The sequence below is a fragment of the Eubalaena glacialis genome, chromosome 4, assembly GCF_028564815.1.
Source record: "Eubalaena glacialis isolate mEubGla1 chromosome 4, mEubGla1.1.hap2.+ XY, whole genome shotgun sequence".
In the NCBI taxonomy this organism is placed as follows: domain Eukaryota; kingdom Metazoa; phylum Chordata; class Mammalia; order Artiodactyla; family Balaenidae; genus Eubalaena; species Eubalaena glacialis.
The window spans coordinates 119,060,080-119,080,446 of NC_083719.1; the positions used below are offsets into that span (position 1 = coordinate 119,060,080).

The following is a 20,367-nucleotide window of genomic DNA, read 5'->3' on the forward strand; positions in this document are numbered from 1 at the left end:
ACACTTCACCCAACAACATCAGAATACATTTTTTTAAAGTGCTCACTGAATATCCACCAAGAAAAATATCCACCTGGGCCATAAAATAAACCTCAACAAATTTAAAGGATTAAAATCATAGAGCGTGTTCTCTGACCATAATGGAATCAAACGATAAATCAATAACAGAAAGATAACAGGAAAACATCCAAACACTTGGAAACTAAAGAACCACTTCTAAATAATTTGTGGGTCAAAGAGAAAATCTCACAATAAATTTAAAAAATACATTAGAAATGAATGAAAATGAAAGTACAACATATCAAAATATATGGGGCATAGCTGAAGCAATGCTGAGAGGGAAATTGACAGTGCTAAGTTTATATTAGAAAAGAAGAAAGAGCTCAAATCAGTAATCTAATTTCCTAATTCAACAAAGTAGAAAAAGAAAAAAAATAAACCCAAAGCAAGCAGAAGGAAGGAAATATAAAAGAACAGAAATCAGTAACAATGAAAACAACAACAAAAAAATCAACGACGCAAAAAGCTGGTTTAAAAAATAAATTAATAAAATAGATACACCTCTAGAAAGACTGACAAAGATAAAAAGAGAGAAGACCTCTCTCTCCAACATCAGGAATGAAACAATGTCACTTTAGGTCCTGCAGCCATCAAAAGGATAACAAGGGAATAATACAAACAACTTAGTACTCATAAACTGAACAATTTACCAAAAAATGGACCAATTCCTCAAAACCCACAAACTACTGAAACTCAACCAAGATAAAACAGATAACTTGAGTACTACTGAAATCATTTAAAAAACTGAATTCATAACTAAAAGTCTCCTGAACAGAAAATCTCCTGGCCAAACGGTTTCACTAGAGAATTCTACCAAACATTTCAAGAAAAATTAATGCCAATCTCCTCCAAAAAATAAAAAAGAAATACTTCCTACTTCATTTTATGAATGCCACCAAATTATCCACTTTAAATGGTTAATTTTATGTTAAGTGAATTTCACCTTAATAAAAAAAATCTGTAATTTTTAAACACCTGTTTAAGATATTTAAAATCACTAATTAAATCAGTGAAATTTGAATATGGATTGTATATTAGATAACAGTATTATATCAATGATAAATTTCCTAAATGTGATAATTACACTGTAGTTATGAAAAAGAAAGTCCTTATACTTGGGAAAGGCATGCAGAAGAACTTAGGGGTAAAGGGCCATGATGTTGGTACTTTATCTCAAACAGTTCAGTTAAAAAAAAAAAAAGAGAGAATATTCACAGCAGCATTATTCATAATAGCCAAAACATAGAAACAACCCAATGTCCATCAACTGACAAATGGAAAGACAAAATGTGGTATATCTATACAGTAGAGTAGTATTCGGCCATAAAAAGGAATGAAGTGCTAATACATGCTAAAACACGGGTGAACCTTGCAAACGTCATGATTAGTGAAAATGTCAGACACAAAAGTGTACATATTGTATGATTACACTGATACAAAACATCTAGGATAGGCAAATTCAGAGACAGAAAGTAGATCAGTGGTTGCCAAGTTGGGGGAAAAAGAAGTAGAGAGTGACTGCTAATAAACTGAGGGTTTCTTTTGTGTGTAATGAGAATGTTCTAGAATTAATTCAATGGCTGCACCACTTTGTGATATACAAAAGACCATGGAATTGTACACATTAAGGGTGAATTATATCTTAATACATAAGTAAATACATACATGCATACAATGAACCACAGGTCTACACAGAAACCCTAAAACTATTAACCTTCTAAAAGAAATCATATGGAATTCCCTGGTGGTCCAGTGGTTAGGACTTGGTGGTTTCACTGCCATGGCCCAGGTTCAATCCCTAGTCAGGGAACTAAGCTCTCACAAGCTGTGCAGCACAGCCAAAAAGAAAAAAGAAGACATCAGAAAAATTTTCACCACTTTGGAGTGGGCAAAGATCTCTCAGAAATAAAAAAGTACAAACCATGTGGTAGGAAGAATCCTAAGTCGGCATCCTGGGATTTTCTTGGAGTTCTAGGAAACTAGGAGTTTCCCTCCTGGTGCACATACCCTGTATAATCCTTTCCCTTGAATGTGAGTGGGCTTGACTTATTCTGGTGAGCCCTTTTAAACAAGGGTTTAGAGCTCAGAGACAAGAGAAGTCAGAGAGATTTGAAACTGAAGCAGATGCTCTCTTGTTTTTCTTGAAGAAGCAACCGCCATGTTGTGGAGAAGGCCATGTGGCAAGAAATGGTGGGCAGCCTCCAGGAGCTGAGAACAGCCACTGGCTGATGACCAGCCAGAAAAGAGGAACCTGTGTCCTACAATTATAAGGAACTGGATTCAGCCAAATACCACATGAGCGTGGCAAAGGATGCTGAGCTCCAGAAGGCAACGCAGCCCAGCCAGAACCTTGACTTCAGTTTGGTGTGACCGTGAGCAGAGGATCTAGCTAACCTGGATTCCAGACCCATGCAAACTGTGAGATAATAAATCTATGTTGTTTTAAACTGCTAAGTTTGTGGTAATTTGTTCACAGCAATAGAAGATAACACAAAACATAAAAGAAAAAATTGATAAAGTGGACTCTATAAAAATTTTAAAGTTTTATTCTTCAGAGACACTGTTAAAAAATAAAAAGACAAGCCACACGCTGGGAGAAAATGCCTGCAAAACACATTTTTGATAAAGGACTAGCGTTCAGAACATATAAAAAAGTCTCATGAGTCAACCATAAGAAAACAAACAGGGGCTTCCCTGGTGGCGCAGTGGTTGAGAATCTGCCTGCTAATGCAGGGGACACGGGTTCGAGCCCTGGTCTGGGAAGATCCCACATGCCGCGGAGCAACTGGGCCTGTGAGCCACAACTACTGAGCCTGCGCGTCTGGAGCCTGTGCTCTGCAACAAGAGAGGCCGCGATAGTGAGAGGCCCGTGCACCGCGATGAAGAGTGGCCCCCGCTTGCCGCAACTGGAGAAAGCCCTCGCACAGAAACGAAGACCCAACACAGCCAAAAATAAATAAATAAATAAATAAATTCAAAATGTCCCCATTCCTCTACCTTTATTTAAAAAAAAAAAAAAGAAGAAAGAAAACAAACAACCCAGTTTTTTAAAACAGGCAAAAGACATTTGGACACTTCACCAGAGAAGATACACAGATGGTACATAAGCACAGAGAAGGATGCTCAACATCATTAAGTCATTAGGAATATGAACTAAGAACTAAATTAATTAGGAATTAAAACTATAATGCCCAACCCACTAGAATCACTAAAATGGAAAAACAAAACTGATGATACTAAGTGCTGGTGAGGATGCAAAGCACCTGCAACTCTCATACATTGATGGCGGAAATGAAAAAAATGGTACAGCCACTTTGGAAAGTAAAGTGAAAACAGTTTGGCAGTTTCTTATACAGTTAAACATACATTTATTGAAACATATGACCCAACAATCCCATTCCTAGGTATCTGTCCAAGAAAAAGAAAAACATGTATGTCCAGACAATATCTTGTATGCAAATGTTTCTATTGGCTTTATTCATAAATGCCAAAAACTGGATTCAACCCAAATGTCCATCAACCAGTGAATGGACATAAGGAAATACTACTCAGCAATAAAAAGGAATGACCACGCATGCAAACAACATGGACAGATCTCAAACACATGATGCTTGGTGAAAGAATCCAGACTTCAAAGACTCCTCAGTGTATGATTCCATTTATATGACATTCCGAAAAAGACAAAAACTGTAGGGACAAGAAAACACATCAGCCCCTGCCAGGGCGTAGTGGTGAGGAGAGGGGATGGACAAATGGGGAGGAGGAAACTTTAAGAGTGATGGAAATGTTCTCTATCTTTACATGGCTGTATACATTTGTCAAAATTCACAGAAATGTACACATAAAAAGGGTAAATCTTACTGTATGCAAATTATGCCTCAATAAACCTGACTAAACACACTGTATCTTCAAGGCCAATAAAATATATTAGTATAAAGCTATAGTAACTCTAAGAGTGATAATGAAAGAAGAACAAATGAAGTTCTTAATAATAAATAATAATAAATAGAAGAGATTCTAGAAATAGACATGAAACACATTTATATGCTAAAGTAAAAACTCAGATTAATTAAAAAAAGTATAGTCTAACACAGGAGTTGGTAAACTTTCTTAAATGACCAGAAAGTAAATACACGGCTCTGTGGGCCACACAGTTTCTGCTGGAACTACTCAACTCTGCTGGTGTAATAGTAAAGAAGTCATAGCCAATATGTAATCAAATGGGCATGGCCATGTTCCAATAAGACCTTATTAACAAAAATGGGTTGGTCATAGTTTTCAGACTCCTGATCTAATCAATAGTGTTGGAACAACTGGCTCTCCATTTTAAAGGAAAATAGTTAGATCCTAACTTTACACTATTCACAAAAATAAATTCCAGATACATTAAACAGCTAAATGTTAAAAACCAAAATACAGTATTATTTTGAATAAATGAAAACTTTCCTAAGAATAACACAAAATCAAGATGGTATAAAGGAAAAGACAGACTGATTTGAGTACATAAAATTTTTGTTTTTCAATGTGAAAATCATCATAAAATATATGAAATGAAAATTTCCATTTCCAGTATTGGGGGTCAAGTCTCCCATGGAAAAACATCTAAAAATGCTGGTATAGTATTTTAAAAAATCACCTTGAAGCACAGAAGAGCTGAGAAGATGATGAATTGCTCCAGAGAAACAGTGAGCAAAACACTGGAGCATTGTTCCAATATCAGTTTGAGGGCTTTGTGCAGCAAGGGTACACAGGGATCAAGATCCAGTTTCTGCCTAATGTGGGGAATCTCATACGAGACTCTCTCCTCTTTAGCTGGGAACCCAAAAGGCTACATCCTCAGAGATAAAAGTGATCACAACAGGCTTGCACTTGGGAGCCCTAGAGAGCCTACACTCTAGGAAGAGGGTGAACCAGAGGTAGATCAAGCCTTTCCAAAACCACAACCAAATCTTGGCATAGCTCACTCCCTGACTGCAGGAAGGTGATCAGCCCACACACTTATCTGCCTAGAGAGGAAAACACAATAGGAACAGACTTATGCACGATCCAGACATTGGAGCTTTAAAGTAATGATAGCTAACATGTTCAAGAATATTGAGGGAAAAATAAAAATAGATGAAGATGGAGAAGTTTACCAGAGAACTAGAATTTATTAAAAATAAATAAATAAATGGACATTCTAGAACTAAATGAAATTAAGAGCTCTATAGATGGGTTTAACTAGAGACACAATAGAAGTTAGTGAATTGCAAGACAGATCAATAAAAAAGATACAAACTACAGCAGAGGGATAAAAGATGGACAGTAACAAAAAGAGTGCAAGAGACATGTGTGTAATTGGAGGCCCAGAAAGAGAAGAAAAAATTGGACAGAGCAATTAACAATATGGTGCTGTACATGTAAAAACTCGTTAAGAGGATAGATCTCATGTTAAGTGTTCTTCCAACAAAAATGAAAATGAAAACAAGGGGACTTAAGAAATCTTTTGGAGGTGATGGATATGTTTACTACCTCGATTGCAGTGATGGTATCACAGGTATATGCATATGTCCAAACTCATCAAAATGTATACATTAAGTATGTGCAATTTTTTGTATATTAAATATACCTGAATAAAGCTGAAGGCTGGAGAAGGGGGAGAAATGTGACTTGGAGCATGGGAAAAGTCCCAGGATTTCAGTCTCAAACAGAAGCCTTAGGTACTCAGAGAAAGTAAAATATTAAAAATAACAAAACAAAAACAAAAAAGCCCCATGACACACACACGTAAAACGGAATGCTAAATGTGATATTCACTGGCACTGAATTTGAAGGCAAAATAAAATGCCAATAATTAAAACAAAAAACAAGAAAAGCTAGACAGGAGCAATATTTGAAGAGAAAATATTTGTTCTAAAAGTGATGAAGACTTCAACACACAGAATCAAAATCTCAGAGAACCCCAAGTATGAATACAAAGAAAACCACACCATAGCACATTATCACAGTAAAACTGCTAAAAGCCAGAGTAAAAAAAAAAATTCTCAAAGTAGCAGGAGGTGGAACATATCTTCAAATGAATAACAATAACACTGACAGTGGAGGGTTTTGTTTGTTTGTTTCTTAAGGGAAAACAAAAAATATCCTTCAAAAATATAAGTGAAATAAAGATATATCCAGACAAAAACAGAGAATTCATTACAAGTAGACCTGAACTAAAATAAATAGTTAAAGGGGATATTTATTTATTCAAGCAGAAAATAAAGTATCCCAAAAGGAAATACAGAAATGCAGGTAGGAAGGAAAAACACTAGAAAGGAGCTTTTAAGTGAATACTGATATTATAAAATAATAGTAAAAATGTTTGTAGGGTTTAAAAAATATGTAGAATAGGGGCTTCCCTGGTGGCGCAGTGGTTGAGAATCTGCCTGCTAATGCAGGGGACACGGGTTCGAGCCCTGGTCTGGGAAGATCCCACATGCTGCGGAGCAACTGGGCCCATGAGCCACAACTACTGAGCCTGCACGTCTGGAGCCTGTGCTCCACAACAAGAGAGGCCACGATAGTGAGAGGCCCGCGCACCACGATGAAGAGTGGCCCCCACTCGCCGCAACTAGAGAAAGCCCTCGCACAGAAACGAAGACCCAGCACAGCCAAAAATAAATAATTAATTAAAAAAAAATAATACGTCATCCCGATCTGTAAACATCCATCAACATTTAAAAAAAAAGAAAAAAAAATATGTAGAATTAAAATGCATGAAATCCATGATTCAAAAGATGTGTAGTACATAGAGTTAAAATATTGTAAAGTTCTAACATTACCTGGAAGGTGGTAAAAGTTCTAATATTTATTAGGTTGTAATAGGTCAAGCATGCATGTTGTAATTTCTAAGGTATACACTAAAAGGATAGTAAAAAAAAAATGTGTAACTAAGAATAGGGGAAATGTGAAGTAATAAAGTTTTAAATGAATCAGTAAGAAGAACAGAAAAAAAGGATGTAAATTGGAAAAATCAAACAGAAAACAAAGAGCAATTTGGTATATATCAATTCAAGTGGATTAAATACTTTGCAATGAAAAGACTAAGATCATCAGACTGGATTTACAAAACACACACACTAAATATGTACTGCTTACAAGGGACACACCTTAAATAAAGACACAGAAGTCTTAGGACAAAATAGTGGAAGAAAATATACTACCCAAAAGAAAGCTGATGTAGCTGTACTAATATCAGATAAAGATTTTATCTGTAATAATGCTACTGCCTTGAAAAGACACATTTCATAGTGATAAAGGGTCAATCCACAAGGAAAATATGATCATTCTAAATCTAAATACATCCAATAATTTAGTTTCAAAATATATAAAGTAAAAATTGACTGAACTAAAAGAAAAGGGTAAATCCATAACTACAGCGGAAGAATTAACACCCTTTGTACAGTAACTAATAAAACAAGCAGACAAAAACTTGGAAGGAAAAAAAAAAAAAAAAAAAAAAAAAAAAAAAAAAAACTTGGAAGGGATACAGAAAATATGAACACATCTAACAAACTTGACCTAATTGATACATTAGAACAATGCATCCAACAATGACAGATTACACCTTTTTTTTCATACACACACAGCACATTTACCAAAATTTACTATATGCTGGGCAAACCAACAAATTTCAAAGGATAGAAATCATTCAAAGTATTTTCTCTGATCACACTAGCATTGCATTAAGTTGGAAATCAGTAAAAGGATAACTACAAAGTTCCCAATTATTTGGATACTGAATAAATATCCAAATAACTCTGGAGTCAGTGAAGAAATCAAAAAAGAAATTAGAAAATATTTTGAACAGAATGAAATCAACATATTACATAGAACAGACAGAACTAATAGAAAACACAAAATAAGATGGTAGATTTAAATCCAAATATTTCAGTAATTATGTTAAATGCAGACAGACTATATGCTCCACTTAAGACCAACATTGTAGATGATGAAGGTACATTAATATTAGACAGTTTTCCAGGCAACAAAAAGCATTAAAAAGATAAACAGGGACATACTATAACAAGAAAAGTTTTAGTTTGTCAGGAAAATATAAGAATTTTGAATTTGTATGCACCTAATAACAACACATATTTATGTATTAAGATATATAAAGCACCAAAAAAGGATAAGCTTAATCTAATCATGAGGATGCATTAGGCAAATCCATACTGAGGGACATTCTACAAACTAACTGGTCTATACTCTTTAAAAAATGTCAAGATATTAAAAGATAAAGACCAAGGAACTACAATGAGGAGTCTGACTCCATTTTTGGTTTAACGGTTGACAGCTGTTAAGCCTCACCTCTCCCACTTCACCTTGTGCCTCACATCTGGGCAAAGAAACACAGAGGCCTCACTGCTCCCTCCTTGGTGCCAGTGGAGATTCAGACTATGCAAGGTCCTTGTGCAGGAACTCTAAGCCTGGCCCTACCCTAAGCACAATAAAAACTTAGGCCAGTCTCCTTTCCTTGCCCTTTCAAGCCTGCTTGAGAGGACTATTCTCCTCTTCCCAGAGACCTCAATCATTTAAGTTAATAAACCTTTTCATACCCTCTTGGTGTGTGTGGGGCATCATCATTCTTGACATCCAAACTAAATTTTGAGTAGGGGTCCATATACCTTTGCAGGTGACCATAACAGAAATTATTCTCAATTAAAGAATATAAGGGACAACTGAATGCAATGCATGATCCAGTATTTTTTCTGTAAAGGATGTCACTGTGACAATTGGCAAAATCTAAAGGTCAGATTAAATAACATTATTACATTAATGTTAATTTCCTAATTTTGATATGTGGTTATGGATCTACTACTAGCAAATGCACACCAAAGGATAAAGAGGCAACTGATCTGTATGCTTCAGAAAAAAAATAATCACACACACACAGAAGGGTAAGGCAAATGTGGTAAAATGTTAACATCTCAGGAATGTGGTAAAGTATGTGCAGGAAATTTTTTGCTATATTCTAGCAACTTTTCTGTAAGTCTGAAATTGATATAAAAAGTTGATATAAAAAATTGAAAGAAAAAATATAAAGCAAAAACTGACAGAATTACAATGCTAAATCCACAAAGTGGGATGTTTCAACCATTTCTCTAAGTAACTGATAAAACAAGCAAACAAAAAGTAAAGATACAGAAAATTTAAGCAACACAATTAACAAACAGGACCTAATGGAGATATATACAACACTTCATGCAACTGAAGAACAAATACATGAATTTCAAGTGCACATAGAACATTTATAATATTTAACAATATTCAGAGTCATAAAGGAAAACTCCACACATTTCTTAAGACTGAAATCACAAGAGCAGTGACCAGTTAGGCCTCCCCTCCTAAAGTACTGATTGTCAGTGCATATTAGCCAGGTGGTGCACTTTAGCTACCTTGGACAATGCTATCAAGTATGCTGGGAAGGGAGGAAGCCCTCTCTGCATGTGGAAGAGCCCATGTTTGGACTCCCCTTCTTCTGACATTGCAACAATAACAGTAACAACCAGACAACCATGACATGTGGGTGGAGTCCATCAGGTAATGCTGTGCGAAGTAAACTACCTCAAGGTATGAAATCACCTCAGCAATTACTTTCCTTTTTGTTCCCCCCACCTCTTCTCTTTTTTTAAAATCTTTTTTTCTTTGTGGCTTGCTGATTTCATATAAAAAAGAAAAGCAAAGCAAAAAGCAAAAAAAAAAAAACCAAAAAACAAGAGCACCGACCAAAATGCAACTAGCTAGAAATTAATAAGACATTTAAAAAAAATCCTGAGAACTCACAGGGGTAGACAGAATAATGGTTCCCCAAAGATATCCACATCCTAATTCAACGTTACATACAAAAAGTACATTGCAGGTGTGGTAAAGTTGATCTTGAGATGAGAGGATTATTCTGGATTACCTGGTTGATCCCATGTAATTACAAGGATCCTTATAAGAAGGAGGTAGGAGGGTCACAGCGAGAGAAGAGACATGATGACAGAAGCAGAGGAGAGAAAGAGAGAGACAGAGATAGAGATATGAAGATGCTATGATGCTAACTTTGAAGATGGAGAAGGGGCCCTAAGCCAAGGAATGCAGGCAGCCTCTAGAAGCTGGAAAAGGCAAGGAAACGGATTCTCCCCTAAAGCCTCCAAAGGAAACACAGCTCTGTCAAAACCCTGATATTAGGACTGTGGACTCCAAAGAAATTTATATTCCTGTTAAGTCACTAAATTTGTGGTAATTTGTTATAGCAGCAATAGGAAATTAATACATTCCATATATTTAGAAATAAAGCACTTCTAAATAACCCATGAAAAGAAATCATAATGAATATCAAAATTTATTGGACTGAATAATAAAAATGCTTCCTGTTATGGACCGAGTAGTGTTCCTCCCAAATTCATATGTTGAAGCCCTAACATGCCCCACGGCCCCCTGCCTGCACCCCCCACCACCCGGTGCTTCAGAATATGGCTGTATTTGGAGACAGGGTCTTTAAAGAGGTGATTAAGTTAAAAGGAGGCTGTTAGGGTGGACCCTGCTCAATCTGACTGGCGTCCCTATAAGAAGAAAAATCTGGACAGACAAGGAGACACCAGGAATGCAGGCACGTAGGAAAAGACCATGTGAAGACATGGTGAGAAGGCAGCATATGCAACCCAAGGGAAAACGCCTCAGAAGAAACCAGAACTGCTGACACCTAAATATAGGACTTCTACCCTCCAGACCTGTGAGAAATAAATATCTGTTTTTTAAGCCACCATGTCCGTGGTACACTATGGCAGCCTTAATAAGCTAATACACTTCCTATTAAAACTTAAGGGCTACACCTAAAACAGAAACTTAGTGTCAAACACATATATGGAAAAAAAAAAAAAAGACCAAAAACTAATGAGTTAACTACTCATTTCAAGAAATTAGAATTAGAACAGTAAAATAAACCCTAAAGAAAAATTTTAAAAGAAAATACAGGTAAAAGCAGAAATTAATGATCTATAACAGAGATTAACAAAGCCAATAGTTCTTTTTTTTTTTTTTTAAGACTCGTAAATTCAGAAAATCTCTGGTGAGACTGATCAGTATTTAAAAATGAGAGAGCAATTAGGCATCCAACGTCAGGAACAAGCACCACAAAAAACAAAAACAAAAACAAAAATGGAAATGAATAAATATGCTTCAGGCATTAAAATAAATAATTTCATACAAAATATATGTGAGAATTTAGATGAAATGGACAAATTTCTAGAAAAATGTAACTTAACCAAAACTGACTCAATAAGAGAAAACCTGATCAGTCCCTATAACTATGAAAGCTATTAAATTGGTAGTCAGTATTTCCTAGGAGACCCAGATGACTTTGCCAGCCAATTACTTCGAACAGTCAAGGAATAAATAATTCCCCTAATCTTATGTAAAAATTCTTCCACAGTATAGAAAATGGAAATATCCCTCAAGTTACACTATGAGGCTAGTATAATCTTAATAGCAAAATGTAAAAGAACAAAAAATCATAGGTTACTTTTACTCATAAACATAGGCATAAAATTCTTGAAATACCAGCAAACTGGATTAAACAATATAAAATAAAAAGGATAATAAATAATGCCCAAATTGGATTTATTTTAGGAATGCAAGATTAGTGTAACAAAATGAAATTGAGTTATTTGTAGTGAGGTGGATGGAGTTAGAGTCTGTCATACAGAGTGAAGTAAGTCAGAAAGAGAAAAACAAATACAGTATGCTAACACATATATATGGAATCTAAGGAAAAAAAAAAAAAGGTCATGAAGAACCTAGTGGCAAGACGGGAATAAAGACACAGACCTACTAGAGAATGGAACTGAGGATATGGGGAGGGGGAAGGGTAAGTTGTGACAAAGTGAGAGAGTGGCATGAACATATATACACTACCAAACGTAAAATAGATAGCTAGTGGGAAGCAACCGCATAGCACAGGGAGATCAGTTCGGTGCTTTGTGACCACCTAGAGGGGTGGGACAGGGAGGGTGGGAGGGAGGGAGATGCAAGAGGGAAGAGATATGGGAACATATGTATATGTATAACTGATTCACTTTGTTATAAAGCAGAAACTAACACACCATTGTAAAGCAATTATACTCCAATAAAGATGTTAAAAAAAAAAAGATTAGTGTAACAGAAGCCAATTATTATGCTTCACCACAATTACAGATTGAAGAAGAAAAATTATGTGATAATCCTAACAGTACAAAAAAGCATTTGATCAAATTCAGTACCCATTCATGAAAAATACTCTCAGCAAACTAGGAATACAAGAGAACTTCCTTAATTTGACAGAGTATTTACCAAAAGTTGAAGGCAAAAACCATGCTTAAAGGTAAAATGTTGAAAACTTTGTCTTTGAGATTAGGAGCAAGAGAAGAATATTCATCATTACCACTTCATTCAACAACACTGGCTGGAGGTCTGAGCCAGTGCAGTAAGGCAAGAAAAAAATCTTAAGCATTAGAAAAGAAGAAATAACACTCTCATGTGAAGATACTGATTATCAATATAAGAAAATCCCAAAGAATCTATAGATAAAGAAATTTTAAGAGGAGGAGGTGGAGGAGGAGGCGGCTCGGGGAGATCTGAGCAGCGAGCTGGAGCGTGGAGCGTGAGTGAGGGAGCAGAGCCGCCTGCCCGCCCGCCGCCGCCTCCCCTCCAAAAAGAACAGCAAGAAGCAATTGAACATATTGATGAAGTACAAAATGAAATAGACAGACTTAACGAACAAGCCAGTGAGGAGATTTTGAAAGTAGAACAGAAATATAACAAACTCCGCCAACCATTTTTTCAGAAGAGGTCGGAATTGATCGCCAAAATCCCAAATTTTTGGATAACAACATTTGTTAACCATCCACAAGTGTCTGCACTGCTTGGGGAGGAGGATGAAGAGGCGCTGCATTATTTGACAAGAGTCGAACTGACAGAATTTGAAGATATTAAATCAGGTTACAGCATAGATTTTTATTTTGATGAAAACCCCTACTTCGAAAATAAAGTTCTCTCCAAAGAATTTCATCTGAATGAGAGTGGTGATCCATCGTCAAAGTCCACTGAAATCAAATGGAAATCCGGAAAGGATTTGACAAAACGTTCAAGTCAAACGCAGAATAAAGCCAGCAGGAAGAGACAGCATGAGGAACCAGAAAGCTTCTTCACCTGGTTTACTGATCATTCTGATGCAGGTGCAGATGAGTTAGGAGAGTTCATCAAAGATGATATTTGGCCAAATCCATTACAGTACTACTTGGTTCCGGACATGGATGATGAGGAAGGGGAAGGAGAAGAAGATGATGATGATGATGAAGAGGAAGAAGGATTGGAAGATATTGATGAGGAAGGGGATGAGGATGAAGGTGAAGAAGATGAAGATGGTGATGAGGGGGAGGAAGGAGAGGAAGATGAAGGAGAAGATGACTAATGGAACACTGATGGATTCCAACCTTCCTTTTTTAATTTTCTCCAGTCCCTGGGAGCAAGTTGCAGTCTTTTTTTTTTTTTTTTTTTCTCCTTCTCCTCTTGTGCTCAGTTGCCCTGTTTTTGAGGTCTCTTTTCTCCTTTATACCATGGCTCACAACTTATTTTGGGGGGAAATACCTTGAGCAGAATTCAGTGGGAAAAGAATCTCTACCCCTTTCTGTTCCAAATTCATTTTTATCCCTTCCCGTCTCAACAAAAACTTTATGGAATCAACACCACCATGCTCTGTGGGAAAAAAGAAAAACCTTCTGCTCCCTCAGCTCTGCTGGAAGCTGGAGGGTGCTAGGCCCCTGTGTAGTAGTGCATAGAATTCTAGCTTTTTTCCTCCTTTCTCTGTATATTGGGCTCAGAGATTACACTGTGTCTCTATGTGAATATGGACAGTTAGCATTTACCAACATGTATCTGTCTACTTTCTCTTGTTTAAAAAAAGAAAAAAAAAACTTAAAAAAATGGGGTTATAGAAGGTCAGCAAAGGGTGAGTTTGAGATGTTTGGGTGGGTTAAGTGGGCATTTTGACAACATGGCTTCTCCTTTGGCATGTTTAATTGTGATGTTTAACGGACATCCTTGCAGTTTAAGATGACACTTTTAAAATAAAATTCTCTCCTAATGATGACTTGAGCCCTGCCACTCGATGGGAGAATCAGCAGAACCTGTAGGATCTTATTTGCAATTGACATTCTCTATTGTTAATTTTGTTCCTGTTTATTTTTAAATTTTTCTTTTTGTTTCACTGGAAAGGAAAGATGATGCTCAGTTTTAAACGTTAAAAGTGTACAAGTTGCTTTGTTACAATAAAACTAAATGTGTACACACACACACAAAAAGAAATTTTAAATATCATATAAAAATATGAAGTACCTAGGAATAAATCTCATAAAAGTTGTGTAAGACCTCTAAGAGAAACAATATAGCTTTTCTGAAAAACATTAAAAATGATAAATAAGTGAATGTAGATTTTGAGATCCATAGATTAAAAGACTTGATAACAAGATACCAATTCTTCCCAGATTGATTTATAGAGTCAGTAGAATAAAAATCCCAACAGGGTTCTTTTTTTAAGTTGACAAGCTGATTCTGAAATTTATATGGAAATACAAAGAAGAAGAGCTAAGACATTCTTGGAAAAGCAGCAAAAGATAGGAGATTAATACACTTTATAACCGTAATAAATCAAGATCGTATGGTACCGGCATTGGGATAGACAAAATGATCAACAAGAAGGAGAGCACAGTCCAGAAAACAGACCCAGGCATAAAAGAGCACTTGATATAACAGACTGAGCATGTCAGTCTTCCCAATAAGTGGGACTGGAACTAAGTGTCCGTATGAAAAAAGAAATTGTACCCATATGCAAATAAATCAAATACAGGTCAATTAAAAACCTTAACGTGTTGGGGCTTCCCTGGTGGCGCAGTGGTTGAGAGTCTGCCTGCCAATGCAGGGGACAGGGGTTTGAGCCCTGGTCTGGGAAGATCCCACATGCCGCGGAGCGACTAGACCCGTGAGCCACAATTGCTGAGCCTGCGCGTCTGGAGCCTGTGCTCCGCAACAAGAGAGGCCACGACAGTGAGAGGCCCGCGCACTGCGATGAAGAGTGGCCCCCGCTTGCCGCAACTAGAGAAAGCCCTTGCACAGAAACGAAGACCCAACACAGTCATAAATAAATAAATAAATCTAAAAAAAACACCAAAACCCTTAATGTGAATGGAAAAGCTATAGGATTAATTATCTTGATGACTAAAGGATTTCTTAAATAAGCCACAAGACGCATTACTCACAAAGGAAAACACTGGTAAATCTAAGCACTTTATATAAAGAACTTCTGTTCATTGAGACACGGTTAAAAAAAAAAAAGTGTGTTTCCCTTGTGGCTCAGTGGTTAAGAATCCGCCTGTCAATATAGGGGACACGGGTTCAAGCCCTGGTCTGGGAAGATCCCATATGCCGTGGAGCAACTAAGCCCGTGAGCCACAACTACTGAGCCCACGTGCCACAACTACTGAGCCCACGTGCCACAACTACTTAAGCCCAAGCGCCTAGAGCCCATGCTCTGCAACAAGAGAAGCCATCGCCATGAGAAGCCTGCACACCGCAATGAAGAGTAGCCCCTGCTTGCCGCAACTAGAGAAAGCCCGCGCGCAGCAATGAAGACCAAATGCAGCCAAAAATAAATAAATAAATTTATTAAAAAAAAAAAAAAAAGTGAAAAGCCACAAAGTCAGAGAAGATGTTTGCGACAAAGGACTTATATCTAGGATATATAAGGAATTCCTTTTGTTTGGCATAGCACCATTTTGCAATCGTAATGAACGAACAGATCTATGTACTGAGAATCAACAGCTGCTAACATCACAGAGGGGACAGCCACATATTATGTGCCTTCTGAAGAGGAACCTAACACCTATTACGAAGAAGTCTTGGTGAAAGACAAACAAATGGAGCCTGGTTCTGATTAACCCTCTAGATCCAATTACCAATTTACACCAAATACACAGGACAGAAATTACACACTACACTATGCGAATACAATCGCAAAGTTGATATTATGGGAAACTCTACAGACAAATGATACAGTTTTTACAACAAATTAACTGCAAGGGGAAAAAAAAGAGAAAGAGGAAAAAGCCAATAGATTTAAGACATAAAGAAGACATTAAAAAACATGGGTAGAGCTAAACTATAGTGTTCAGGAATATAAACTTGGGTGATAAAGCTTTTTCAAAAAATGGAGACCATACCTTAAGTCGGGATTTTGGTTTCTTTTAGAGGAGAAGAGGCACATGGATGTTCCTAGGAGTCTCCTGGAAAGTTTCTATCTCCTGACATGTGACATTTCAAGGGTATTCACCTTATAATAATTCACTAAGTTGCACATCTGTTTTATGTACTTCCTATATTTTTATTATATTTAACCATAAAAAGTTTAAACATGAAGAGACAACCTAAAAATTAGCACTTTGGTTAATGGGAACTACAGCTTCCAAACTAGGCACTTGGCCAACCTAGTCTCCAAGGACCAGACTTTACCACTGCCCTGCCAGCCTTGCCAAGAAGTCAGCTACTGCAACTTCCCTTCTGTAACCTGTGCTCTTCCACAAAGCAAGGGAATAGACTGCCTGCTGTGGCTGCTGAAAGTCAGAGTCACTGACCCATTTCCAAAAGGGGAGAAAGAACATCAAGAGCTTTCATCTCATCATCTGCATCCAGGTCCGTCCCTGGGGTTATCTCCAACAAGGTCATGGGGATGTTATAATCCTGAAGCCATGAAAGAATTTTCACATGTGCCCGTTCCCCACACAACATGATATTTTTCCTTTCTGTAGAACAGTCTATGAAGTATTACTAACTAATTAAGTCTGATCAGGGAGAAAGGCTGCCAATTAAGTAAAAAGAAAGGTTTGGGAGATAAAGCTGAGGACCTGGAATCACTCTAGAGATGCAGCTATTAAAGAACAGGTAAATTTGCTGTCCCAAAGCTTAAAACCTCTCCTTTAATTCCCAGGAAACAGCATGGTCCACTGTGACCATGTTCTCTGTTGAGAGCAGTCTGCAAACTTTTCTAAAGACTTTGGGTAGGTAACAGGCTATCATGTCAGGAGAAACAAGCCACTCTCCTAGTAAAAGACTCCAGTCCCTTCTCCCTCTGAAGGCTGCAGAGCACTGCGCTTTCACCTCCTCTCCCATCACCTCTGGGGAAATCCTGAAGATGGGAGGCTCTGCTGTGTGAAGAAGAGAAGTTTGGCTCTGAATCTTCTCAATCCCAACCTGAGAGATCCTCCCTCTCTCCTTAAGAAATTAAGTCTATACACAAACTGCAAGATAAAAAAATAAGAGACAAGGCAAGCTAGAGAGGGAATCTATAGAGACATCAACCAATTGTAATGTATAGACTGTGTATGGCTCTGATTCAGATGAACAAACTTAAAAAAATACTACTTTAAGAACACTGAGTGGATATGTGATATTAAAGAATTTTTCAGATGTGATAATACAATTCTCTCTTTTTTTAAAAAGTCCTTATTTTTTCATACACATTCTCAACTACTTAAGGATATTAAATGATATATGCTTTACAATAACTGGGGTGGTGAAGAGGAGGCTGATGCAGGTACATGAAACAAGACTGGCCATGAGTTAAGTTTTGAAACTGGGTGATGGAGACAGGTATTCATACTATTCTCTTTGCATATATGTGTGTGTGCGTGTGTATGTATGTACGTATTATATATGTGTGTGGGGAGAGGTTACATTGTCAAAAATTAAAGTTTTTTTTAAAACTCGGATTGTTTCCCTGAAGTCACTAGGGCATCTGATTCTTCTCAGACAACTCAGAGAAAAGGGTATCTCTTCTTCTTAGCCGATTCTTTAATTGAGGATACCAGCCTAAATATCTCCGTGGTAAAAACCACCGAAGCCAGGCTTAGATTCTTTATAAGGCAAAGGGGATGTCCTGCATGCTGCCTCAAAACCAGCCCCCTGCCATGGTTAGTAGGTGTCCAGCAGCCAGGCATCACTCTGTTCTTTGCTCAGCTGGCAGGGACCTGCTGCATCTATTGCTCAGGATGCTGGCAGCCTGCAGCAAGGTGGGTCCCTGATGAACAAGTGCTGAGTAAAGTTCTGGAGCCCTGCCTCAGCCTGTCTCACTCCCTCCCCCAGCCAGGCTCCTCCCTTGCAGAATTTTTTTTTTCCTGCGTCACAAACACAAAATGGAGTTAGCTGGGAGCAAAAACAATCTATCTAAAATGGCTGAATGCAGCAGGGAGTGCCAGGCAATAAAGCGAAGGGAAAGGGCACCCCCTGCTGTCCAACACACGGACCCTATTTTTCTTTTTTAGCTATTTTTGCATATGTCAAAAGAATCAATCCTACAGAGTCCAAGCAATTTTGCCATGAATCTTGAAAATTATGTTTTAATTCTAAATTTCAGAGAGTAGAAATTGAGGCTAAGAAAGGAAAATAATTCTCAGTTTCTAAAGACAGCAGAGTCAAGGCACAACAGCAGCCTGAGTCCCAGTTATACTTTGGTTATGATTATTAACAGTTTCTAAGAGCCTGCAGAACGGAAGGGAGGTCCATCTCAGCACCGTATTCCCCAACTTAAGAAAGAGCTAATGGCCCCCGGAGTCCCACAGCTATAGCCATCACTTCCCCAGGAATTCCTGTTGCAGGCTTCTCTCAATGAAGACCACAAACAGGAAATGGAGGAGTGGGGAGTTGCCTGACATCCTGGCAACTAAGTTCCTAAGAATCACAGGTGGGAGTGACTAAGCGGGATAGGAAAAAGGACTTTGGTGAAATACTGCTGAGAACACAGACTGGCTCTAAAGCCATTACACCTGAAGGGATGAAAGATTCAGGCTGATCTATAAAACAACTCCACCTATCCTTAATTCTCACTTACTGTCTCAGGACCACACACTACTTGCTCTGCCCAGGATGAAGCCTACGGCACTTGTCCCTATTCTACAGGGAACACCCTCCATAGTCTTATGTTACAGCTCCCTTGAGTAAACCAAATACTTTATGACTAAAAGAGAACACACGAGAAAGATGGAAAAAGCAGAAATATGTTGAAAAATCTGTGGATCTAAGGCACCAACGGTTTCCACTACTTAAATGAGGCAGCACAAACATGTGAGTTTATCCAATGTCCATAAAGTGAGACAATGGCAATACATACAACACACATGAGCACAGAATCATAATAGGAAGTAAAAAAAAAAAAAAAAAGTGGACTCTGGTACCACTACAGTTCTCTCTAAAAAACAGGGTCTTTGTGGAAGAGGCCTAGGTCTCCCTAGCACATCTGAAAGATTAGAATACTTAGTTAGACCTCTAGGAAATAACAACAAACTTTCTGTGAGGATCACATAGTTATAGAATCACCAAGTCCACCCAGCATACAATAAACCATGTCTATTAAGTTCTACACTAACTTTGATTCTGGGAAGGGGACAGAGCAAGAGGGCCCTATCATGTGCTAATGTAAGAAGCTGCCCATGTGGGGGATTTCAACTTTATACTCCCCATAGCTGCAATATGCACGGCGGGGAAAAATTCAGTACCTCAAAGCCACTCGTAGGTATATACCTCGGTGGGAGGTGGGGGGGAACAGATAAACAGCATGCCAGTTGAACAGCTGTTATTCCTGCCCAAAGGTAACCAGATTTCTATCACTGACCTCTTCGCCAAAATAAATACCTATCTGCTAAATCCAACAGAACTGGGCCATCATGGATGTGCAAGCTGTAAGGAAGGATGGAGCAAAGTGGCAGAGATGGATAAATCTGAAGGTCAAGAACAAAGCCAGACAGAATTCCAAATCTACAAGAACCAAGTGCTGAGTTAGCAAGAAGGAGGCAAACAGAAGTGTGAAAGGGTGGCAGAAAAGCAGCGTTCAGAATCTGGGCACTTCACAAGCATTTGCTCATTTAGACAATACAGTCATTGAGCTTCTCACAGATACTTTCCCAGCACACCCAGGATGGTGACTCAATAAGGGAGTGCTAACAACGAGATCAGCTTCAGAGATGTGGGTGAGTAGGGGCTAGAAGGACAGGCACTGCCCCAAGCAAGTCAGCAAAAGGGTAGGACAGGTTTATGTAAGGGAACAGGCGCAGGAGAGGGCAGGAGAAAAGGCATCAAAATAAGGTGCTGGGAATAAAGACTTTTCCTTCCTTAAAAAAATGAATCAGGATCTGAATAAGGGGTTGACGTATTTTTAGATTCTCTTTTAACCTATATGTTCCCTTCCATCTCCTTTTATCCCTTGAGATTTACCTGTTG

At 37.9% G+C, this 20,367-nt stretch overlaps 2 protein-coding genes across 3 annotated transcripts in view; one reads left to right on the forward strand and one right to left on the reverse strand.

The window, feature by feature from the left end:
• Nucleotides 1-20,367, reverse strand: part of DIAPH1 (diaphanous related formin 1) — a 96,874-nt gene that overhangs the window by 21,470 nt on the left and 55,037 nt on the right. The window lies entirely within an intron of this gene.
• On the forward strand, nt 9,605-13,807 carry LOC133089535 (protein SET-like). The gene is made up of 2 exons (XM_061187599.1): nt 9,605-9,624; nt 12,646-13,807. Exons 1-2 carry the CDS (start codon nt 9,605-9,607, stop codon nt 13,514-13,516), a joined length of 891 nt encoding a protein of 296 aa, XP_061043582.1. The 3' UTR covers nt 13,517-13,807.

Bases quoted from the DNA above. Each gene is read 5' to 3' on its own strand.
- LOC133089535 (XM_061187599.1), top strand. From the start codon at position 9,605: ATGTGGGTGGAGTCCATCAG. The intron at 9,625-12,645 runs GTAATGCTGTGC...AGAAATTTTAAG, and splicing joins ATGTGGGTGGAGTCCATCAG to AGGAGGAGGTGGAGGAGGAG.